At 43.7% G+C, this 26,165-nt stretch overlaps 1 protein-coding gene across 5 annotated transcripts in view; it reads left to right on the top strand.

Annotated features, from left to right (window-relative positions):
* EYA2 (EYA transcriptional coactivator and phosphatase 2) overlaps positions 1 to 26,165 on the top strand; it is a 130,202-nt gene that overhangs the window by 46,279 nt on the left and 57,758 nt on the right. For all 5 annotated transcript variants that reach the window (XM_083446943.1, XM_083446942.1, XM_083446940.1 and 2 more), the window contains exons 2-5: positions 776 to 894; positions 7,220 to 7,268; positions 8,131 to 8,273; positions 16,919 to 17,035. In XM_083446943.1, coding sequence (XP_083303069.1) covers positions 786 to 894; positions 7,220 to 7,268; positions 8,131 to 8,273; positions 16,919 to 17,035 — 418 coding nt within the window. In that variant the 5' untranslated portion in view covers positions 776 to 785. The remainder of the gene's footprint in view (positions 1 to 775; positions 895 to 7,219; positions 7,269 to 8,130; positions 8,274 to 16,918; positions 17,036 to 26,165) is intronic.

Raw genomic sequence — 26,165 nt, 5'->3', positions numbered from 1 at the left:
CTAAACGCCAGCTCCCTCGGCCTGTGCAGTTAGCTTCATCTGAAGATTTCAATTTTTCCTTATCAAAGAATATGTGAGGCGCCAGCTTGCTCCAAATCAGCTAACTTTACAAGTCTCTTCTGTATGATTTGCCATCAAGCAAACCGATCACAGAAATGCAACGACTTTCAGCAAGCGAGTCTCTTAATGCATTTGGCTGCAATCCTGCAAAAGCTAAAGTCTCCTTAAATCCCGTTGATTTCAAAGATATTTAAGCACTCTGTGTGCAGTATTGCTGACATTAAGATTAACGAGGAACTACCCCATGTCACAGCTTCTTCGCCTTCAATATTCCATAACTGTGTAATGCTGTTGAGTGTCTCCTATTTCCATTCTTGCTGCAAAACATTTCTGGGACTCTGAATCTTATCCAGAGCCACTGTGCGCATTGGACGGTGATGACAATCCTAAAACGCGTTGATTGTTCTTCATGGTGTTTTAAGAAACACATAAATGCAATCTTCTGATGGCAACATTCAGGATGAGCGGGAAAGCATTTAATCAGATGGGCGTAATCTCCAAGGGAAGCGACTGCTCGGTTTTTAATTCCGCATTTTCCCTTCGCCGAAAACTTTTTGCGTGAATGTTGTTTATGTAGAATTTATATGAAGCCAGGGTTTTGGAAATCAGCTTTAATATTTACTCCTAGGGAGAGAAAAAATTGGAATCATTAGCGAGCATGCATAATTAATGAATAAATTATCTGAGTTTCCCCCCACCCTTTGTTTTCCTCCAGGTATAAGGAAATGCTAGATCTAGTGACATCACCCAGCTTGACTGTAAATAGAGAACACCCTGACATTCTGAAGCTTAACCTTTCTAACACTTATGCCACGGTTCCAGATGACATAGAAGGTAAGCTGACAGTTCTTGTTCATGGTTTATTAACTTTAGACGCCTAGCCATGGGTGTGTGTGTAGAGTAGGGGGGTGGAACCAGGGCAAACAGACATATGGCCTTGGCTTGTATGAATCAGGGCTTGGACTTTTGCCCTTAAATGCATCAGTCCAAACCTACTGGATTTCATATTGATTGCATTGGCAGTGATTTCAGTTTTGTGATTCCTTTTTGGATGAGGAAGATGTTCGGACGGTGCTGCAGCTTAATGATGGGATGTAAGATTTGAATGCATACGAGGCTCCAGGTTCAATTTTCTCCTCTTTCCCTATAGCATTTCCTTTTAAAATACAAGGAAGGGAAGGCAATCAACCCAGGCACTGCAGTGGTGCTAACATTTGAGGTTGACAACAGTGCACCAAGAAGAACCATTAGTCCAATAAGGGTTATTTTTGATTTTGCTTTTATTTCCTTGTATTTTAGGAGGAAGCAGCAGTGTCAGAATAGTCAGCATTAATGTGAGCAATTTATGGACCAGCTTCAAAGTGCTTTCCTGGTTGCACATGCTAGGTGTGGGTCTGACTGTTTTGATACTACCCTGGCTTGTGGCCGTTTTCTCCTATCTGACCTACTTGCATCTTTAATGACAGGATTGCCACCTAAATTCTTTTATATTTTCTAATTGAACTTAGAAAGGAAATGGGTTTGAAGAGTGTATTTTGCTCACCTTGGTCCTAATCTTTCCGATTTGGGCCTTCGGCTTTATAAGGTAAAGGTAAAGGACCCCTGGACGACGCGGGTGGCGCTGTGGGTTAAACCACAGAGCCTAGGACTTGCCGATCAGAAGGTCGGCAGTTCGAATCCCCGCGATAGGGTGAGCTCCCGTTGTTTGGTCCCTGCTCCTGCCAACCTGGCAGTTCGAAAGGACAAAGTGCAAGTAGATAAATAGGTACCACTCCGGTGGGAAGGCAAACAGCATTTCCATGTGCTGCTCTGGTTCGCCAGAAGTGGCTTAGTCATGCTGGCCACATGACCCAGAAGCTGTACGCCGGCTCCCTTGGCCAATAAAGTGAGATGAGCGCCGCAACCCCAGAGTCAGCCACGACTGGACCTAATGGACCCTTTACCTTTAAAGGACCCCTGGACGGTTAAGTCCAGTCAAAGGTGACTATGGGGTGCGGCACTCATCTCACTTTCAGGCAGAGGGAGCCAGCATTTCTCCACAGAGAGCTTTCCGGGTCACGTGGCCAGCATGATTAAATTGCTACTGGTGCAACCGAACACTGTGGTGGAAGCCAGAGCGCATGGACACGTTGTTTACCTTCCCACCACAGTGGTACCTATTTATCTACTCACACTGGCATGCTTTCAAACTACTAGGATTGGCAGGAGCTGGGACAGAGCAACGGGAGCTCACCCCGTTGCAGAGATTCGAACCACTGACCTTGCGATTAGCAAGTCCAAGAGGCTCAGTGGTTTAGACCACAGCGCCACCCGCTCCAAATGTCCCTATTTACAAGGAATCGTTCCGATTTTCTAGTTCTGTTTCCCCTGGTAATACACAGGTCCTAACTTTTATTTTGGGGACACGTTTGCATGCCTTTTTGGAAAAGGCATGTTGACCTCCATGCACTAGTGGTTCCTCAGTTTTAGTTCCCTTACTGCAGGTCTCTAAACGTTAAATCTCAGTGTGTTGCACATGCATGCAAACACAGATGCGCCTAAACACAAAATCTGAGTGCACTGCTTCATTGCTATCCACACCTTCCTCTTCTTTCCAGCTTGTAAAACATTGATGAAAGCGTTTCAGTTTTCATCTGTCCTGTTGTGTGTAGCTGGATCCATTGTTGGCTTAAACATCCCTATACCTGCTTGCCGCTGCCTTTCTCGCAGTGTGGAATTCGGGGGTGGGGAACGCACAATTTGTGCAAGGAGTGGTCCCCTTCTTTTCATCCGTGAAGTGTTGGAGGGTGTGCTGCTGTCGCTGCTTTGGTGTTTTAAAGATCGAAAAGCAGATGCTGACACTGTTATCATTGCAGAATGCTTATTCCCCACCCCCCCCCACCCCTCTCACACACTGTCAAATCTGTGGTCTGAAGTTTCCAACTTGGCAGGTACTAAGGGGTGCATTCTTTTGGTAGTTGAGGTTAGGGGATGGAAACTTATCTGCCTTTCCCAATTCCCATCTTCTCCCTTCACTTGGACAGTATGAAGAAGAAGGGGGGGTGGGGAAGAGAATGTTTAAATCTGTTTTTAAAATTATTGGCGGATGATGCCGCTGAACTAGTTTTCGCTAGTACAATTCCAGCTATTGTTTGCTGCGGGTCCGGCCTCGGCAATCTTCCTGTCGGAGCGCGGCTGGCAGAAGGCACTAGCTTATTAACTGTGGCGATTAACCCTTCGCTCGCAGCATCTTTCTTGGGGCTTCTGGGACGCTTAGCAGACAGGCTCTGGGAGGTGCCAGAGGCAAACCTTGCCAAATGCTAGGATGTGAGCTGGAGAAGCTGTGCCTCCCAGTAGGACCCCATGGGTTGTCTGAGGGTCAAACTACACTGCTGCATTTAATGCATAGCCTGGGGGTGTTGTGTTTGCTTTTTTTGTCTTACTCAGAGGGCAGAGCCCCAAACTGGTGCAGGACCAGGAAATGGAACGTTTTAATCTTTCCTCCCACCTACCTCTGCCTTTCACTGTTCCAGTCCACAATTGTGTGGACCAGGAAAGCAAAGGTATACCCACTCCCACTCCCACTCCCACCCCCACCCCCAGTACCCAACCCTGATGCCATCCATGCACTGGGGCGGAATGTCTGAAGCGGGCTGCTTGCTGTATTTGTGTAGGTTCCCCATGTGGTTTTAAAACTTGGCATGATCAGGGTTCTAAATCGTGCAGGCAGCCTATGCAGACCCAGACCCTCAGGGACACAACGGGGGGGGGGGCGGCAGCAATCGCAGACCTATTCTCCCTTCCCCCTAAAAAAACAACAATAGTATTGCAGAATTTTAATTGCATGAGGTATTGAACTGCTAAACAGTGCTATGGAGTACAAAATAATAATAATATTTTTTTTTTAAAAAAAAACCATTTAGAAATGTTTTGTTGAGAAAGGATTTGCTAAATTAGCTAATTTGAACTAGAATACAAAAAAGGGAGGTGTGAGGAAGTCGAGGAAACAAGTAAATGAAAGATAAAGATATGGAAATTTGATGTGTTTTTAAATGTTTTTGTTTTTTCTTGTTGTCTTGATGTATTGTTTTTTCTTTTTATTTTTGATGTATTGTTTGTTAATTTTTTATTGTCTTTTTTTCTCTCTTACTTTTTTTCTGTAACTATAAAACCTTTAATAAATATTATTATAAAAAAGGGGGGGGGGAGAAATGTTTTGTTGAAATTAAAATACCTGAAAGGGATTATGAATAAATAAAAGACGGATATGGCAACAACAACAAAAATCAGAGGCTGATCAGGTATAAAAAGATGAAGCAATTGTCAATTTAAATAACAGCGAAAATTGATCCATGCTAATGTTAAATGGGCTTGATCAGTAAATTGGCTAAAACATTTACAATTTAAATCCACATATTTAGTAAGATTGTAAGCTTTTATTTTGTATTCTGGGCTTTATCTTACTGGTTTTCCATATGAAACATTAAAAAAATATATATACTTCTTGGTTAAGGGGACGTATCTCTATCGGTTACTGACATCATATTTTTCTTTTATACTTAATAAAGTTAAACAAAAGGTGAGTGCAGAGAATAGAGAGCGAATAAGGCAATAGCCTATTCATGACATTGGATTCTGTACTGTGTGAATCAAACACGGGTGTGCACACAAGCCCTAGCCTCAATTTCCCCATTCACAACAGCTCCACTCCAGCCTATCTGATATCAATGCCTGAAAAAGGATTCAAAATACAATGAGGTTAATGTGCTGGGAACCCTAATAAGGCATTTGGAATCTTCTTTCAGACCTTTCCTCTCAGCACATTAAGGCCTGAAGTTGAGCTTGCACATGTGGGGCTTTTGGGTTTGTGCTTGTATGCATGTCCCTGACCACTCCTCTCTTTAAGCCCACATGCCCCCACCCAGTGGCGTAGCGTGGGTTGTCAGCACCCGGGGCAAGGCAAGTAATTTGCGCCCCCTAACCCGTGGATTTGCGCCCCCTAACCCTAACCCCCAGATGTTGCGCCCAGTGCGGCCGGCCCCCCCTGCACCCCCCACGCTACGCCACTGTCCCCACCTTGAATGCCTGAAGAGGACTAATGGAAATGAGAGAGATGTGAAATTTTATTATATCCTGGTCATTCAGTCCAGGAACTTTGCTCTCACACTGAGAAATGAAAGGCTAACTGATAACTGACGGATTTCTATAGGTGAGGCTCTGTTTGATTCTAAGTAATGATAAAAAGACATTAAAGCATCAAAGGCGAATGAAATCATACTCAGAGAATAATTTTCAAGTGAGAATGAGCAAAGTATACAGAAACCTTCTGCAGAAACATGCGCCAGATATTTCGGAAATGTTCTCGCAGGCTTTACAGAATAACAATATTACGTGAGCCCATAGGATTCTTTCTTTATATTTTCAATGTATTTGCATATTTCATTAAATAAAACATGCCGGAGATGTTTAATTCACTATCTTATGAATTGCTGAATAAACTGGAGGTTGTCTCATCTTAGACGACTTCCTAATGAGGACAGTCCTCTTCTGGCTATGGGGGCACATCCTGCTCAGTCGTTGTTCACTTGCCTCATGCTATTGAGAGCACAGTAATGTGTACATATTTTTCTTTTAATGTGTGCAAGAAGGTGCAGAACCTTTTGTTTTCAGATATGTTACAGTGCTGTGTTCCACATAACACCTTCTGGGAATTACTCTGTTTGATGGGGGTTCTCTGGACCTCACACAGTGTGGGAATGTCTTCCCCTCCTAAGGCTGTTTTGGTGTTCAGTTCCACCATGCGATTAGAATTGCGCAAACATCTACAACCGTTCATTGCGCGGAGTTCTACATTGCACCAAGGACTTTCACTGGTACAGCAGGCTCCCTCCCCACTGCCAGTGTTTTTCCTCCAACATGTAGTGGGTGGTGGAACTGACAACACGATGAAGGGGACTCAGCTGTCACATTCCCACTCTCTCCTCACGTAAGGCGAAGAATGCAAAATTTGATTTCTGGCCTTGACTGACACTTTGAAAGACTCCTGCCCCCATGCAGTAGCTTGCAAAATTGTATTTTTACATTGTGAACCGACCTGAGATCTAAGGGCATAGGGCACATTATAATTGTTATTTTTATTGTTTCATTGTTAAAACCGTGTTTATGGAAGACAATCTTACTAGGCTAGGAGTGAACCCCAAAGAAGAGAAGAAGACACATTTTTAATAATAATAATAGGTTGCTATGGATCCAGTATTAGGTGGTGCTGTTGTTCATGGTGAAAGTATCTAGATTTTAAAGGAATATATTGTAAATACATAATAATAATTAATAATAATAATTTATACCATGCCCATCTGGCTGGGTTTCCTTAGCTTCTAGCCCTTACATTGCGTAGTAAAGATGCAAATCAATGTGGCAATGGATGCTAAAGGCTAGAAACCAAAAATCAATCTGAACATATGCATCCTAATAAATATATTTGGCTTTTGAACTACAAATACTAGTAGTCATGAGTACAGTTGCTGGAGAGGGGTGGTATGGCCCTACCAGCCTCCCATGAGTTGTAGAATAGGTTAACTAGGGGTTCTGAGGTTTCCCTTGCGAGATTCTTTGTGGTCCTTGGATGAAGGTCATCGGACACCAGTGACCCAGTGAAGTTCTGCTTCACTTGAAAATGATTCTTTGTTATCCTGGCACTTTCTCCTTTCTGGTTTTGCTAAATGGCTTGCCAAATGTTGATTTTCTATCAGTGTGTCACCTTCTTGAGAGGAGCATGGACCCAGGATATCCTTCACTTTCATTCTAGCTTTTGGTACTTCCTTTATTTCGGGACCAATCATCCAGAATTTGAAGTCTTTCATGCGTCGCATTGCTTTTGTGGCATAGGCTGCTGAAGTCACTCCACATGAAAATAATGCAGGTCAATGTAGCTTTCTTCCCTTCCCTTCTAACCACACAATTTAGAGTCCCTGAGCCCACACAGTGCATGAAGCACAGTGATATATATCCACAGATATCTGCTCTTCGTGCATTCATAGACTGTAGTCAATGAAAATTTATGCCACTTCTTTATAATGTGCCGCAAGACCCTCTGTTGTTTTAGTTGCTGCAGACTAAGGTGGCTGTTCCACTGGAAAGTATAGTTGATGTTATTTATTGTGTTACTTTTCTTTTGTAGGCAACTCCAAAGCTGCGCCTCAGCGTTCTCTGCACCTCTACACTACAAAGTAAGAGTGCCTGACTGAATCTGTGATTGCTGTCAAAATAAGTGTATTTTTTCTAGGGTTTTCACCAAGAACATGAACTCTTAGGCTGTAATCTTAAGCTTACCTTGAAGGAAGTCCAACTGAACTCAGCAGGACTTGCTTCTGAGTAGACATGCCTAGGTTTGTGTTGCTAGTTGATTACAGCACAACCCTAACCATGTTTACTCAAAAGTGGGGCTTGCTCCCAGGTAAGTGAGGTTAGGCTTGCAGCCTTAAACTCGTGTACAAATCTGCATAGTAACTCTGAAGAATAATACTTCTGTATTTCAATATTGCCGGCACATGATAGCCAAAGCCAGATTGAAAGCAACATTCCCCTTTCTTCTCGTTCACATAGAAGAGAATTCATCTAAATTGATGCTCCTGTGTTACTTGGCAGTCATGATGTTTTCATGAAAGCCTAGGGGTGTGCTTGGAAGCCCAATTCATGGTTTGGAATCCAAACCATGGTTAGCAGTCACAAACCATGGTTTTGCTTGATGTCTGAGCTGAGCTGTTTTTAGTGTTACAATAGCAATCACGTCAAATTTTGCAAAAAGCAAGCATGAACGTGTCCTGCAAAAAAGCAGGGTTGCATTATATCATAACTATTCAGTACAGTCTTATACTGACTAGAAACAGTTCCCCTGTGGTTTCAGGCAAGGGGGATATACCCCATAGGCTTGCTGCAGTTCCTTTGATTGTTCAGAAAGGAGTGATTTGAAATAATCATCTAAAAGCATGCTTTAGCAGAATACTATATATAAATTTTCAAGTCAACTAGAAGTTAACTGTCAAAGTCATCCATGGTTTGTCCTAATTTTTCCCTCTTTCTTTTGAATAGGCATTATCCCCATATAGTAACAGTCCCATCTTTTCCAACGATGGCCACATATGGACAGACTCAATATAGTGCAGGAATCCAGCAAACCTCTGGTTATACTGCATATCCGCCGCCTGGCCAACCTTATGGAATACCTTCCTACAGTGAGTAGTGTGCTAGCTGTTTCATTTTTATTTTCTGTAATAAGAAACTATAGTACATATTGTGTAGAGCTGGGTTGGAAACCTAATGGGAGTTGTGGCTGCCTAGATGTTAGTCGGCACCACTGTGTGTTCCTCACCTCTGGTTTATAGGCCCTTACTTCATTTTACAAATGTCCGGACAACAACTGTAATTTTTCAAGAGTATCAGCAGCTGAGAGCCAGTGTGGTATAGTGGTTAAGAGCGGTAGACTCGTAATCTGGTGAACTGGGTTCGATTCCCCACTCCTCCACATGCAGCTGCTGGGTGACCTTGGGCTAGTCACACTTCTCTGAAGTCTCTCAGCCCACCTCACAGAGTGTTTGTTGTGGGGGAGGAAGGGAAAGGAGAATGTTAGCCGCTTTGAGACTCCTTCGGGTAGTGATAAAGTGGGATATCAAATCCAAACTCTTCTTCTAAAAAAAAAAAAAAGAGTATCAGCAGCTGTTAGGGTGGCTGTTTCATTGGTTGAAGTGCATAAGTCTTTCTCTGTCGTTCAGTAGAGCAGAGAAACACAACCATGCACTCAGCCACTGTGCATTCAGCTGTACGGTACCTTGTGTGTGCATGCATGAACATTAGTTGCATTGCCAGAGGGTGCTGTGAGTGACGTTTGAAGCATGGCCATTGGTTACATCCCTTCCCCCCTCCCCAGCATGTTCACTGAATGCATGGGTCAGATCATCTGAAAAGAGACACAGATATGGAAGAAACAGTGGGTCATAGTATCATGGTATAAGGACTAGGAGTAGAAAAATCAAAACTCAGTGTGCCATCAGTTACTACTATTAAGCTGAAGAGGGAAGCAGACAGCATCTTCTGACTTTGTCAACACATATGCTCTGAAGCTGTGGAGAGGGTGGTCGATCAGGAGGTTCCAGCTTATTTAAGGAAGAGGTTCTTGCATGTTAAGAGGGTAGGGTTAGACAAATTCGTCCTCATTCCCTGTTAAGTGGTGGTATGGGATACTGGTGGCATGGAATATTTGTAATCTGAGTTACTGGGGGACGTATTCTGAGCATAATTCAAAGTGTTGGTGCTGACCTACAAAGCCCTAAACGGCCTCGGTCCAGTATACCTGAAGGAGTATCTCCACCCCCATCGTTCTGCCCGGACACTGAGGTCCAGCTCCGAGGGCCTTCTGGCAGTTCCCTCACTGTGAGAAGCCAAGTTACAGGGAACCAGGCAGAGGGCCTTCTCGGTAGTGGCACCCGCCCTGTGGAACGCCCTCCCACCAGATGTCAAAGAGAAGAACAACTACCAGACTTTTAGAAGACATCTGAAGGCAGCCCAGTTTAGGGAAGCTTTTAATGTTTAACAGACCACTGTATTTTAATATTTTGTTGGAAGCTGCCCAGAGTGGCTGGGGAAACCCAGCCAGATGGGTGGAGTATAAATAAATTATTATTATTGTTGTTGTTGTTGTTGTTGTTGTATGTTCAGTAGTTGGCCAGCCAAGAGATCTGTGCCTGGTATGGGACACTTGCATATTCCTGCATTGCAGAGGGTTGGGCTGAATGATCCTGCAAGGTCCCTTCCAACTCTGCAATTATATGATTCTATATAGAGATTCTATATAAAGCACAGCAAACTCTAGTCTAGATGATGGCACTACTTATATTTTACATACACATGCGGTGTGCATTTTCAGACATACACTGTAGCAAAATTAATAGAGAGCAGATGTTTGTTTTGAGACCCTGCCTTGCTGTTTTCAGCAGCTGAGAGCCTGTGTGCTCACAGCATAGAACAGCCACGCTTCATCCTGTACAAACAGAGATTGTGTTAGATGTATTTGGAAGGCTGAGATCTCCTTTTGTTTTCTCAGTGGAACTTCCCGTTCGTGGAGTAATGTGCATGATTTTTTCAGCGTGTAAAGGGCATAGCGTGGGGGGTTAAAACAAAATCACAGAAACGGCCAAAAAACCTGGAATGTGCAATGCACTGCATGATAAAATAACTTTGGGTGTAGTAAAATTAGTACTTGCAGTAGCAGTTCAGAAGAGTGGAAATGGAAGACAAAACACGGAACCAGCATCTGAAACACTTGTAGTCTTTTGCTGTTTGTTGTCATAGCTGGAAGTAGCATTTGCATGATCTGATCCAAGCGCACAAACTTTGAGTAGATCAGAACTTGGCTGGTACTGAATAACTGGAGATTAGCATGCTGGAGAACTGGTGCAATACCTGAGCAACCAGCGGACTCAGGATGAGGATTCTGGGTCATAATGCATTATGCAGTCTAGCAGTGGGAAAGAACCAAAGGGGGGGGGAGATGAGCATTATTATTATTATTATTATTATTATTATTATTATTATGTAAATTTATGCAGGCAACTCCCAATTTACGCAGGGGTTACGTTTCAAACATATTAGTGAAACACCATTGGAAAAAAGCTTCAGGCACACCATTCTGCCCCTGCCCTGACCATTTTTGTGATGTTTTGGGGTCACTTTCTGGTTTGGTGCAATGCGCTCATTCACAGTCATGCACATATCAGACGCGCCCAAAATAGTCGCTGCCTGTATAACAAGCTTCATCCACGGGTAGTTTTTACAACATAAAAACACAAGATGCATGACATAATAATAAAAACAATACAGTGGTACCTTGGGTTAAGTACTTAATTCGTTCTGGAGGTCCATTCTTAACCTGAAACTGTTCTTAACCTGAAGCACCACTTTAGCTAATGGGCCTCCCGCTGCCGCCGCGCTGCCGGAGCACGATTTCTGTTCTCATCCTGAAGCAATGTTCTTAACCCGAGGTACTATTTCTGGGTTAGCAGAGTCTGTAACCTGAAGCGTCTGTAAGCTGAAGCGTATGTAACCCGAGGTACCACTGTAAATGAGTACATGGGAAGACTAGCACACACATATGAGATAATAACAGGCAAGGTTGTTGCGTGCTCACCGGGTGCTGGGGGTTAAAGCTGGACAATATGCTTCACTTAACACATGAAAGGCACCCGAGCTTTACTTACTTAGAAGCTCAAAAGACTTGGACCCCACTTGGACCATCTCCAAACTGTGGTGCCTCTAGTACACACAATCTTCTACTTGTCTCTTTTGACTGTTGAGAGGAAGAGAGGCAAAAGCTTCTGCTTTCACTTTTTTACAGGTTTTTTTTTAAAAAAGCAAATACATCATCCTTTGTTTTCCTCTGTGTACTGTCTCACTGTTTCCAACTTAGATGTTTTTAATTAGATAATATTTTGGTATTTTGAAAGAGCCCGAACCATGGTTTTGATATTTTGGTTAACTTTAAACTAAAGAGAGTTGGAATAAAACAGTGTTCCTAGGGGGAAATCGTACTTCAGTCAAAAGTGAACACAAAGGCTTTTGACTTCTTGAATGCAGAAAGGAAGAGAAGGGGAGGTGATGTACATAACCCCGAGGCTTACTGCAGCTCATTTGTGATCGGTCGAAACCATGGTTTAGAAGAACGTTTGAACAAAGTGGGCTTTTATTTACGGCTTCACCAGAAAGATACTTATTTTCTGCTTATTGGGAACTGGAGCCAGGATCAGGTCTAAAAAGAAGAAGAAGAAGAAGAGTTTGGATTTGATATCCCGCCTTTCACTCCCCTTCAGGAGTCTCACAGCGGCTAACATTCTCCTTTCCCTTCCTCCCCCACAACAAACACTCTGTGAGGTGAGTAGGGCTGAGAGACTTCAGAGAAGTGTGGCTGGCCCAAGGTCACCCAGCAGCTGCATGTGGAGGAGCGGAGACACAAACCCGGTTCCCCAGATTACAAGACTGCTGCTCTTAACCACTACACCACACTGGCTCTCAAAAAACACGTGAATCCGACATATTGCGTGTGAGCCAAGCAAATGCCATTTACTATGTACATAGAATCGCAGAATTGCAGAATTGGAAGGGACCTAGAAGAATCGTCTAGTCCAACTCTCCTGCAATGCAGGACTACGCAGGGATTGAACCTGCAACCTTGGCATTATCAGCACCACGCTCTAACCAACTAAACTATCCAGGCTCCATTGGACTACGTTAAGTCATAAGAACATAAGAAGGGTCTGCTGAATGAGGCCAATGGCCCATCTATCTTTCAAACCAGATGTCAGTGGGAAGCCTGCAAACAGGACTTGAGCACAAGAGCATTTTCCTCTCCTTTGGTTTCCAGCAACTGGTACCAAGTATTACGCATAGGTCCCAGGTATCTGAATTCAGATTTAACTTCTGAGGCAAATTCCCTGCGTGGCTTTCGCAGGACAGGTTCTGTAGGGCATCGTGGGAAGCAGTAACTCATTCAGAAATTCAAAATGTATTATATATTCTAGGCCCCTGAACCTCTCTCTGATGCTTTTGAAAGCATAAGAGTGCTTTCACGAATGATGTAAGGAATGAATTTCGTTCCTGAATGGGATGCAGAATGCAGGAGTCATTCAGTGTCTCTTCTGATAAGGGTGATCTGTACATTCTATTTATTAACAACAACAACAAAAATTAAAGTCTAATTCCTTTGGGTATTGTTTGTGAGAAGGCCATTGCAGTCCACATCAGATAACAGAAACTTAATCTTTGAGGCTTGTTTTTGCAAGTCTTTCTCGGAGTCTTAATTCCTTTATCATCCATTGCATCTCATGACTTAAAGAATGTTTGGGGTAAATGTCAATTTTATATCACCATCCCTTACTTAAAAAAAAAAAAAAAAGTGCCTGATTTGCCGGATGAACAAGTATATTGAATGGATTTCCATGAATCTAGGATGTGAACATCTCCAGGCATAAGAGACCTGCCTTTATAACACTAAACTCTAACAAGGCAAGCAGAGAAATCTTTAGGTTTGGTTTCCTAGATGTCGTTTATGTGTTGTATCAGCTGGTTAGAAGCCAAGACAAATGCTGAACAGTTGCCATTGTTAACAGCAGGTGAAAACCAGGCCATTGGCTACTGGCTGCTGTCTTCAGGGCATACATGAGTCAGCCCCACATGCTGTTTATAAATCCTGTAGATTACCTATTTTGCATCTTCCGAACAATGGTCTCCCCTCTTCCCCCCCTCCCCCGTAGGCTGGCTAGTTCTGCATGTTGATACTCTAGATTTTGAAAAATCCCACCTGGCAGTCAACCAAGAACAATGAAGTACTATTGTTTTTCTGGCTCGAAAATAAAACTATCCCAAGTTCGTAGACAAAACGGAGAAGTACGTGGAAATTAATTTGGTGCCAAGTTATTTCTCTGTCTGACAACAGACTTCCCGAAAAAGCATGTCACTGAAGATTAACCGTGGCCAGGGCTGCAACGGGTTGAGTGTTTGCATGCATGTTGCTGATTGTAATCAGAATACAAATGTCACGAGAAGCCGTTTCTCTGCGTGTGTACCCATGAAAATTAAAATCAGACAGCAGCAATGGAGCCTGAGATAATAGCATATAATCACTCCTAGCTGCCCAAACAAATTGGCTTGCATTTGGCATGGGGAGTTACTGTTAAGATAATGCACCTCTGGTTATTCTGTTGAAGTTCTTTTTCTAATTTCCAAAGGGCTGCAAAAAAGCTAAGGGGGACAATTTTACTACGAGCTCTGAGCTCATACGTGGCTCCCAGTGAGATGTGCCCCACTCTCACTGATTCCAAGACAAAATGAAGTTTGCACAAGAGAGGTGCAGATTGACCCCCTCCATCACCAGATAATGAGTGTGAACTTCTCTGCATCATGTAAACATCCAGCTGCATGGAGTTTGTCTGAGCTCGCTTTCCTTCCTAGAGAATGTAGAGGATCTGAACTGCACCCTGGGGCATGACAGACCACCAACCACTTTTAAACTTAAGAGGTTACTGTGACATGTGCTCCCCTGCCAGATTACTGGTGGGTAGGATTGGAGGTGGAGAAGACTGTGTTATGAGCCCCTGCATTCTGATGTTGGTCAGCGGCGCCAGTTATAGCGTCTGCAATCAGAGCATTCTTTAGGAAAGATTTCTGCCTTGTCAGGATTCAGCTTAAACTTACTGGCCCACATCCAGCCCACCATGACCGCAGCATACAAGCACTGACTCAGCACATGCGCAGCCACACCAGACGCAGCAGAAACAGAAGTAGAGCTGGGTGCCATCAGCATATTGATGATAGTGCACTCCCTATCCCTTGGTGACTGCGTCAAATGACTTCCTAAATATATTGAACAGGATTGGGGATAGAATTAAATTCTGCAGCTCAATGCATCTTAACAGCCAGGGTGCTGAGGTCTAGTCACCCAGGGCTATCCTCTAAAACAGGCATGGCCGTACTTGGCCCTCCAGCTGTTTTGGGACTACCAACTTCCATCATCCCTAGCTGACAGGACCAGTGGTCAGGGATGATGGGAATTGTAGTCCCAAAACAGCTGGAGGGCCAGGTTTGGCCATGCCTACTCTAAAACATGTACTCCAGGGAGCAGCAGAACCTCTGTAAGACAGTACTGTACCCGCCAATCCTAACCCATTGGAGATGTCCTGGCTGATGGTATTGGAAAGCCTCGAATGAAGCAAGGTCACTAACCCCATCCATTTCCCAATCAAAGTCATTCATCAGGACACCCAGGGACTCGAACTACCAAAAACCTCACAGCCCATCAAGAGACATACACACATTTCTCCCAATACCAACACATACACATACACTCTCCTCAGCTCTTGGGCAGTCATAGAAATCCAGGTTGGAATTTGCTTATTTATTTTATAAAGTTTATACACTGCTTGATTGTAAAAACAAAAAACAAATCTCAAAGCAGTTTACAAAAGACAAAACAGTAAAACCAAGAACAATTCACAATCCTAACATACAAAAGTCAACTTATTAAAACAGATCAAAACTACCTAAACTTTATATACATCCGGGTAGGCTTGTCTAAACAGGAATGCTTTAGCAGGGTACTGTGAAGATGCCTGCTTGATCTCAATAGGCAAGGAGTTCCAAAGTGTAGGAGCTTCCACACTAAGCAATCAAATTATTACAAATGTGGAACAGGTATTATATGGCACCTGACAGTAGTGCCAATTCTGCCGATCGAAGCAGGTGAGTGGGCACATACGGGGTAATCTCATGTGCTACCTGTAGTAGTGCCAATTCTGCTGATCGAAGCACTCAAGTGGGCCTATGGGGGCTTAATCCACCTGTGGAATGCCTCAGCGATCTCCCTCATCTGTCATCCAAATGGAAGACTGGAAGGTTCTCGTCCTCAAAAAGCCTACTGTGTTGTGTGGCAGAGGATTGATCAGGAAAGAGACACAGTGAAATTCCAGCTCAGGAAAAGTAGGTGGAGAAACAGAGCCCCTGGCTATTTGTTCCTCTTAAAAGCCATCAGGTTGATCACTTTATATCCTGACAGGATTTGAGGGGCTCCCAGGTTTCAGCAGCAGTTTTTAAAAAAGGCCAGAGAGAGTGAAAACCAAGTTCGTTCAAAAGATGTTCACTTCTTCCAGTGATTTTTCTCTGGGGGGGAACGTAGGGGTACACATACCCCTAAATATTTTGTGAATCTTAAGTTTGGCCTCATTGAGGGGCAGTATTTCAACATGAGTAGGGAAATGAGAGTACCCCTAAACATTTTTTTTAAGGGGGGGGGAGCACTGACTTCTTCAGCTGTAGCAGGGGAAAGTAAACTGTGATGCCATAACTCTGTCAGCAAACTGAGAACAGTTTCAGTCTTCACTAGACAAATGTTAAACTACATTTTCTTGAGAACTGTAATAGTCTATGGCATGACCGTTCTTGTTCACCTAGCTATTGTGTATGTGATAGAATTCAGTTATGGGACTAATACAGAAGTCTATTAAGAACACTCCACTCCCTGGTCAGCCACGAAGTTGACTAGTCTGTCACCGTCTCCCTACCTAACCAACCTCACAGGCTTGTTGAGAGGATTATTTGGGTTAGGGGGAAAGCACATAGGGTGCTCTAAGAGCCCTTTGGAGAAAAGGTGGGATACAAATGTAAAAAAATAAACAACATCTTTCCCTTTACAAAAAGTAAGTATAAAAAATGTAAACAGTGTTATTCAGCCAGGCTCGTAGGTAAATCTGCCCAACATTTGCATCACAGGACTGTTGCTTTCTAGAAACAAATACCCAGGCTGTGAAAATAACTTTGAAACAGGAGCATGGGAAACAGGAGCATAGGATATTTGTTTAGCCTTTGTTTTGTCACCATGTATTTGTTCCGGGGGGAGACACCCAGAAATTTGCAAGAAGATGCTCTTGCACTGGAAGTGTCAGTGTGATATACTGGCTAGACCTGGGGAGGCCAACATGGTGCCCTGTACATGTTAATTTAGACTATACTCCCATCAGCCCCTGCCAGGCTGTGGAAGGTGGGGCTGGAGTGTTGGATTTGGAGTGCGAAAGATTTGGTTCCCCCTTTCAGTCGTGGATCCCCTTGACTGACCTTGCCCAATCAACATCACCTACCACACAGAGTTTGTAGTATAAAATGGGTTATGCAGCCCTGACTTCTCTACAAGAAGAGTAAGATGGAAATGCAACCACTACCTCGTATTTTCACGATACAGCCCAGTCCAAGAAAAGAAATCCTTAATGCACCGAATGCTTGTGTATGTTTTGACAGTAGCTTCATAGCAGTAACTTTGGTTTTTTCCCTCTGCCCTCCTAAGGCATCAAGACAGAAGACAGCCTGAGCCATTCGCCGGGGCAGAGTGGGTTCCTTAGCTATGGCTCTAGCTTCAGCACCGCAACGTCAGGACAGGCGCCCTACACCTACCAGATGCATGGTCAGTATGGCTTTACGTAGCTGTGCAGTTTGTTGCAGCATCAAACAGTTCTAATACTGATGGTTTATTTTGCAAGCTGTGGTCTGTGTGTTTGGGACAAGACCATTTCCTCCCCCCACCCAGCCTCAATTGTGTATTGATGCTGTATTTTACTGATACTGTAATCTGCCCATATAGTTGCAGAATTAGGTGAGTTCACAGCAGAACAGGCTATTAATTGAAATGAGTAGACTTAAGTGTACCTAACTCAGCACAGGATGAGATGCTAGAAAAGGTAATAAGTAAGAACTAGATGATATACCTGGCAGAATTTATTTTACTCGCTTTTGGTGTTCCCTGTAGCATGTAAAATTTCCTTCTTACTTTTCTAGCGAAGACTACTTTTAATATTGTTTATCCTCTTTCTTCAGATGTTACCTTGGCAGATATGTATTCCTGAAACCATGTGTGCCACCTCCCCCATCCTACCTACTAGGCTTACCTTTGGTTTCTAAACCCAGCTGGTGAGCACATCAAAGCAGCATACTGTGGCGAGAGTGGCAGGGTCCTTTGTTGGGCAGATGAAAGGTTATTTGCCTCCTGCCACCCATCTCTAATGAGTTGTGTTTCCTTCCTACCTTCTAGTGCTACTCCAAGCCTTGAAATAGACACAAGCAACTCTCAGTTTCTGGATTTCCTACATCATTTTGAGAAATCGCACATTGGTGTGCTTATTTTCAAAATGCTTTCATATCTAATCTCTTACGTCAACTTTCTCTGCCAATTTGGGGTGGAAGATGTCCGTTCTGTTTACTCGAGGGACTTTTTCTTTTTCGTACGCAATGCTGATGCTTGAAAAATGCTATGTGGCTATTCCTCCCTGCCTCTGTGCAATTTATATTTAAGATGTATGCATTCAAAGAGCTCCGTGCAGGCAAGTAACCTTCAATGTCAGTTTTGTCTCTCCCTTGGGATTATAGGCACTCGCTGAATGTTATTTCGTTGGTGCTTGTAATTTTAAAAAAATAAATAAATGAGGCAGCTCCTTTTAAGCTTGGAACACTGTCCAGAGACTCCCAGCTTCTTTTCCGATCAAAAACAAGTTTCCTTTAGTTGTTCAGGAGAGGAGAAAGCTGCCCCTCCCCGTTTTTTTAACTAGCTCTTCATCTCTGGGGTTTATTTACCTTTCCAAAGTGCTGGTGAAAGCTCTGCATGGGATGCTTGGGACCTTCCTTCCTTAGTTGCTACTGAGGAATGTCTTCTTAGAACTTTCCCACACTTAGTACACCTGGGAGGGGGGGCCAGGATTCTTTCTCTCACCCCGCCTTCCGTAAGCCACTTAAACGGAAAGCAAGGACTCTTTTCCCATGCATGGATTTAGTGACACCTTTTAGGGCCCCGTAGCTTTATTTTGATTGGTCTTGTCGGCCACCCAGCAGAGAGTCTTGATGTGACGTGCTGGAACAGCTGTGAAAGCAGTAGCGATCCCCTGTGCCCATCTAATCAATTTGAGGTGCTCCTTAAACTTGACCTCTCAAACCAAGGAAAGGCATGAATTGCCTTGGGTGTTTTGGTGTTCCCTGTAGCATGTAGCTTGGCACGCTTGCTCAAGTTGCCTGTGCTTCTCTGTACCTCTGACTCCTTAACGTAACGCAGATGCTTTCTGCACGTGGCTTATGGTGGTGCAGAGTTTGTACAGTGGTACCTCGGGTTAAGAACTTAATTCGTTCTGGAGGTCCGTTCTTAACCTGAAACTGTTCTTAACCTGAGGTACCACTTTAGCTAATGGGGCCTCCTGCTGCCGCACGGCTGCCACGCGATTTCTGTTCTCATCCTGAGGTAAAGTTCTTAACCCAAAGTGTTTGTAACCCGAGGTGTTTGTAACCTGAGGTACCACTGTATATGGCTTAGGGCTAAGAAGTGGCTAGTCCTATCCAGTCGAGGGATGTGGGGCGGATGGATGCGCAACAGCAGAGATCATTTTGTGTGAAACTGAAGAGTTAATTTGATTAGCGCTAAACTGAAGAGTTAATTTGATTAGCACTAAAGTCAGCCAGCCGGGAGGGGTGCAGGTGGTGTTCCTCAGCAACCAGACATAGTGGCATGATGTTTGCTAAGGTGGCACATAGCCTGATTGGATGTGAAGTTCTGAGGAAGTTTTCCTTTGTATCTTTGGTTGAATGTTTGCCTCCTATGAACAAGCCTGAAATAAGAAAGACAAAGCTTCTCTGCTCCTTTCTCCTCAAAATTATACACTTCATTGTTCACTTTCCTCAGTAAAGTATTATCTGGATTTCTTTTCTCCCTGGCCTCTGTCTGCATTATTTAAATGACTTTACTAACAAGAACTTTATGCTCTTTTGCTGCTTTTCAGCTCTGAGCCCCTTCGTGCTGTTTGTTTTATGGTGTTGTGTTTTGTTGGCTGATTCCACTTTATCAGTTGTTCTGCAGTACTTCTCCAGTGTTACTGCATTATTGCATTTTTGCTTTATAGCACAACAAAAGTGCTGTGCAGCACCACAGAAAATAATGTGATGCAAAAAGTTACAGGATTTAGTTGGAAGCTACAGGACATGCACTGGTTGAGACTGAAGCAGTATGTACCCCCACAAAACTGATGTAGGCACACAAAGTATTGAAACTGGGGTTATGTATAACTGTCCTGATACCATCATGGGCACAAATAATAATGAATGCACCATAAATAGGACGTCTGGAAGGGGCCCCTATGCTTTGGATCCAAACAGGATTGTGAGCAGCAGGAAAATACTAGCCACTAGCACTGTCCCACAAGCTCTTAAGAATTCTACAGGACTGTAACAAATTATGAAACAGTTCTCGTGATTCTGCTTGTACAGGAGATTGCACAGCCAGTTGCACAAGCCAAACATATTTGAATTTAGTTTTAACTTTTCTCTTGTGTGTGGCATAAAAACTGCTCTTCTCCAAATGGGAGGGCACCTCTGGGTCCAGTCCTTTGGTTCAACAATTATGCTTTCGAAAAGGATGTTTGTGGAAGGTGACGTTAATAGCGAAATGGAAGGTGAAAAGCCGCATGCCATTCTCTGTGATAGTTATTTGTGTGTGGTTGTTTGTGAACAGGGTAATAAAAGTTAGGGAAAGCCTTTCTTTTCTTTGTCATCACATTGTTAGAGTGGTCAGTCTTATTCAATCCCCATTTTAAAAAATAGCTTCAGTGGAGTGGGGAGCATAGAGACAACGAAAACGATGATAAAACCAGACCCTGAACTTCTAGCACCAATAGGAAACTTAGGAAGCCCATTGTAGAAGTATGGTGGCCTGTTTTGAAACCGTAATGCTACTAACCATGAAAGCCAGGTTTGAGCATGCTCCCTAACCACATTCAGTGCATGTTTCAGGTGGACCACTCTTGAAAAGCTCAGCTAATACTGGCAGGTTGATAACTTGAGTCTGCGCCTCACCTCAACAAAAGTTTCACTGTTGTAGCATGTTGGCCTGTGGCCATTGGCACAAAGTACCTAGATTTTTGGCATGGTTTGTGAGGTGGGGGAACGGTAGGGAAGACCATAGGTGAAGAAACATCTCTCACACGCATAAATCCATGCCGGGGGTTTGCGGGGTGCGCATTGCTTAATGTGAACATTCAGCATAAATCTACTTGTACATGTTTAAGAACGTCTCCCAATATTTATTGCACACATTAGCAGTAATGACTGGATGTTTCACTGACACAGGCTTTGGTATTTCGTTACATGCATTCCCTTGAGGTTCCTGCCTCTGAAACTTGCTTATGTGCTCTGGTGGTATAATTCCCAGCACTTCCTTGAGAAATGTAAATTACCCCTGCACATTATAAACATTAGATTCCTCTAACATCGTGGAAAGCGCAGGAGACGGAGAGGCTGTGCTTGGCTTACTGTCACCGAGATGCTTAAGCTTCATAAAACTAAAACCTCCATAGAAAATTAGTTGTCCCCTTTCTTCCCGGAGATCCCCTCTCACAGCTGGTTTGCATTAGTTTCAGTCTAAAACTGTGGTGGCAGGACTGTGCTCCGTACCACAGCGAACTCAGTCAGGCTGGGAAAGGCCTTCCCCCTCTCAGAATGGCGCAGACCTCACATTTTAAACAATATAAATATCAGTTCCTCTTGAAAAGCAAAGGCCCCTTTCTTCAAGGACTACAGAACACAGGCTGCCTGTGCAAAATGCACTTTGGTTTAAAAGCCAGTGTGAAGAGGCACTGGGGTAAGGGAGACCTGCAGGGCAGAGAACACAAAGGTTGGTCAGCAGCATTATGTTGCTGTGTCTACCGAGGGAGCGGGGCTTACATACTGCTGCGTTGGCCGTTGTTGTAGCAGTGTTGTCGGCACTGTCTTAGTTGTAATTGGATGTCGCCCAAGAGTGAAGATTTGGGCATGTGGTTGGGATCTGCCTTAGGCTGACGGGAGGGGGGTGGGCAGCCATTGAATGAGAAGGACAAAAGACCACAGCAAACATGAGGCCTAAACTAACAACATGTATCTGAAATCTGTGAACATGGTTAACATCTGCATCATATGCAAACATTTTGGTTGTATGGGTATTCCGTTGTTCAAATAGCCTTCCATTTGAGAAACCAAACTGAGGACGTAGTGATAAACAAAGGGCACTGTTGATTTATTTCAATTCTGTTTGTGGATGTAAATCCACAACCAGCCACCATACTGCCCCAGCCAATTGTCCCCAGGCTTCTTTATGTTCCTGCTCCATGTTCCAACCAGCACCACACATCATCTTCTGGTCCCTGGGGTCTTTTCTTACTGATCCCTCCTTTTCTCAGTTTACTGACACATTCTTTCCCTCAGCCTTCTGCTGCACCTCTGGGCCGCATTTGGCTTTCTTTCTTGCTGAATTTACATTATTTACATTGCTATTTATAGGCTGCTTTTTAGCCGACCAGCCTTCAGTTCTGTCTACTGGGACTGTGTAGCTTAGCTCACCTTTCCTGCCCCCTGGGACCTCTTCGCAGCCCTCTCTGACTTCATATTGTTAATGCTTTCCTACAGAATATAAAGCTGTGTAAGGTTTTCCCCCAGAAACATTGCGAAGGGGGTCAAATCATGTCTTCAGCCTGGTCAAAAACAAAGTAGGAGAAGGTTTTGTTAAACTGCAAAGGGGGCATGTGATAGAGGGGCTACAAAGCCCTGCTTCACGAACAAGTACACTACCTCTCTCAGCACACAAACCATTACGTCCCTCAGCAGTCCATTGCTCCTATGAATAGGGGAGAAAGTGTTGTGTACAAGCCCCTGCTCACCTTCGCTCTTTATGTCACACTAAACAGTGGTTTAGCATTGTGTCTGAAAATGGTTTGTGTTATGTACTGAAATTCTCACCCTGGGCCAGCAGGGGGATACTGTAGGTAGTTTTCACTCAGGTCCACATATGCAAATAGGGGATTGAAAGTGACGTTCAGTGATTGGCTAGTTAGAGAAAGTTGCTACTGTAGCATTGTAGTGGAGCTCTATATAAGCAGGCTGGCTGAACCCTTCAGTTCAGTTCTGTTCTGGCCTCTGAATAAACAAGAACTGTTTTGAAGAATCGCTGTGTCGCCTGATATGTTCACCCACAAAGAGTTTGTATCTAAGGTCCAATCTTACTTCATTGAACCAGTCAGTGTTTTGCTCCTGTTGACACTATATTGATAACCTAAGTTGGCATTTGTCCTTTAGCATTAAAAATAGATTAAAATTCTTCACATCTTGGTATTATGAGTAAAGCTTGGAACAGTGCTAGTACCGAAGCATTCATCAGCTTGTACTGCACAGGTATATGTTTCAGCTCTTTTTAGTTACCTTAAACTTTCACACACTGGTCTCATTTGCAAGGAATCCGGATGCTCTCCCTTCCTAATCCAAAACAATGTTATGTTTTATACGTACTTCATTGCCTTAGAAGTAGAGTTAAGTTCACATGTATGTATAGTTAATGTAAGAGGCTGATGCATGAGGTTTATTTACCGTTGGTTGATATGGGGATTTTTGCTCCCCTGCTATTTGTAACACCCTCAAGCTATTAAATGATAACTATAATTACCACATCAATAATACAAGTGAGGACTAGCCCTTAGCAAGAATAAGAGTCTTGTGGCACCTCGCAGAGTAACGACTTCATCAGATGTCGGAAGATACACTTCATCAAATCCAGGAAGTGCAATTCTGAATTGGCAAGCTCAGTGGGGAGGCAGAATATCAAAGAGTTAATTCACGGGGAAATAAAATGCAAAACGAATGGAAAGTGATGATTACCTGAAATCAAAATGACTACAGTGACCAGTTAACAAGGCCGTGTCAGTACTAACGAAAACGCCCTTGTGCTGGTAGGCTAACTCAGACACATAGTGTGATTTTGAAAACAAACCATAATATTAATTCAAGACACAATTGACAGTTTTATTTATATTTTTATTACATTGATTTATATCCCACGTTCTTTCCAAGGAGCTCAAGGTCATATACATGGTTCTTCTCTTCCCCCACCCCATTGGCCTGCCCCAATTTTATCCTCATAACAACTCTATGAGGTAAGTTAGGCTAGAAACTGTGACTGGGCCAAGATCTCCCAGCAAACTTCATGGCTCTGTGGGGATTGGAACCCTGGTCTCCTAGGCTAACACTCCAACCACAATGTCACACTGCCTGATAAACTGTAATTCAGCAGTTTCTCATCAGTTCCCCTTCTGAAGTTTTCACTTTTGAAGAATGTCCTGGTAATGTTCTGCTGGTTTCCATTGCCATTTCTGATTGTATTTGTGTTCCTTTGCGCAGAGACAGGCCTGTCGGTCCTTAGCAAATTTCACACAAGCAAACCAGCATTTTAAAGTATTTGCCATTTCTGTTGGGAGAGAGTCGATATGGAGCACACGCCTTCTGTCTTTTGTATTGGACCAAGCTAGCTCACCAACCACAACAACAGAGCAGAAAGCAGTAGCTCCCCTTATAAGAGAAAATGGAATTCTAGATTCTGTCTGTAGTGAGCAGCTGTCTCTTATTCGCACATATGGCCAGAATGGAGTGCACTGGAAACGTGATAGCCAAGAGAAAGATACATGCGTAAAACTTCTCACACGTGAAATTCATCTTTCTCTTTTAAACACCAAGAACCTTGAATCAATACATTATGGGACAGGAACCAATTTCCATTAGCAGAATTGAATTACCCAGAATAGCTTCCAAGCTGGCAGCTGCAGCAAAAGTAAATCCAGAGACATAACATTCCAAATATACAAGGGAAATATACATCTAAAAACTTGTGTTGCAGTTTTCTTGCCACCGCCCGTTCAAACTGCCTTTAATCAGTTTTAAAAACAAGCAAGGATATAACAGGGCACACGTCTACTCTGCAGCCTGCAGTTATGAATTATGGCCACAGTTCAGCAGAACTGGCTTTATGTGTGCATATAAAAAGTCCTGCTGGATCAGATGAAAAAGCCCCTCTGGTTCTTTTTCCCACGGTGTCTAACTGGGTGCTTCTGGCAAACCCACAAGCAGCACTTGGGGGCAACAGTGCTCTCTTCATTTGTAATTCTCAGGAACTGGTATTCAGGGTCATGGGCCCTTTGCTCTTGCCATCACAATATGTTGAGGATGCAAATTCCATAGTTTAAACAATGAACTGTGTGAAGAAGTGCGTTCTTTTATCTTCACTGAATCTCCAACCCTTCAAATTCATTCCGTGACTCTGGGTTCTTGTATGTATCTCTCTATCCACTTTCTGTACACGGTACATAATTGGATACACTCCTACTTTACTCATTTTCCTCCTAAACCAAGTAGACCCAAATACTGCAAATGTTCCTCCTAGAGAAGTTACTCCAGCCCCCTGATCAATTTGATTCTCCCTTTTGAGGTGTGGCCACCAGAACTAACACAGCAATCCAAGTGTGGCTGCACCATAGATTTTGTTGTTGTTGTTAGTCATTTAGTTGTGCCTGACTCTTCGTGACCCCATGGACTAGAGCACACCAGGCACTCCTGTCTTCCACTGCCTCCCGCAGTTTGGTCAAACTCATGCTGGTAGCTTCGAGAACACTTTCCAACCATCTCATCCTCTGTCGTCCCCTTCTCCTTGTGCTCTCCATCTTTCCCAGCATCAGGGTCTTTTCCAGGGAGTCTTCTCTTCTCATGAGGTGGCCAAAGTATTGGAGCCTCAGCTTCATGATTTGTCCTTCCAGTGAGCACTCAGGGCTGATTTCCTTAAAAATGGAGAGGTTTGATCTTCTTGCAGTCCATGGGACTCTCAAGAGTCTCCTCCAACACCATAATTCAAAAGCAGCACCATAGATTAGCAGATACAGTGTTAGTGGTGCTCAGAAGGAGGAGGAGGAGCAGGCTGGGAGGAGGAGGTGTTGGAAGCAGATGAAGTAACAGGGTTTGGTGAGCAGGAAGAGTCTGTGGCAGAGGGCAGTTCAGACTCCGAGGCAGAAGCTGGAGGGGAGACAGGAGACAAAGAGGCAGGCTGCTCAAGAAGCCAAGCAGTCTCTCCCTTCTGCTGCAAACAGCTCCCCTCCCCCCTGGTCTCCTAGAAGATGCAGAGAAATGAGCAGAGCAGGGTTGTGTGCTGGCACAGTTGTGACTGTTTGGAAAGACACTGGAGAGGAGGAGCCTTAGGAAGTGGTGGGAAGGCAGGGACCTTCAGCCTCGCAACTGCTATTGTTGAACAAGACTTACTGGGAAGACTTGCCGGGGTCACCAGGCCTTCACTGTTTCAGTTTTTTGAATAAAGAGTTAACTTCACTGACACTGTGTTTTTCTTTGATTGCTGACCTACACTTGGCACCAGCTCCTGACGCCTCTTCCCTCTACATCCCTTTTTCCTTTTGTGCCATGCCTTTTAGATTATGCAGGCAGGGACTGTCTTGTTTTTATTGATGTTATGCTATATAAGCCACAGTGAGAGCCTACTCAGCTGAAGGGTGGGGTGAAAATACTTTAAGTGAATAAATGAATGAATGAATGAATGGTGCCTGGCTGTGAAATTAACCACGTGGGATGAAATAAACACATATTCTCCTTCTGTTTATCCCTGCTTCCATCTCCTTCCTCTTTGCCTCCCCTGTCTAAAAACCTTGGAGTGTAAGTTCCTCAATACAGCATCCGGTTCTCGTTTGCAATGCGCCTTGCAGAGTAAT

This window comes from Podarcis tiliguerta, assembly GCF_965153285.1.
Source record: "Podarcis tiliguerta genome assembly, chromosome: 6".
In the NCBI taxonomy this organism is placed as follows: domain Eukaryota; kingdom Metazoa; phylum Chordata; class Lepidosauria; order Squamata; family Lacertidae; genus Podarcis; species Podarcis tiliguerta.
Note: the sequence above shows the minus strand (reverse complement) of the source record. Positions and strands in the feature narration are given on the sequence as shown.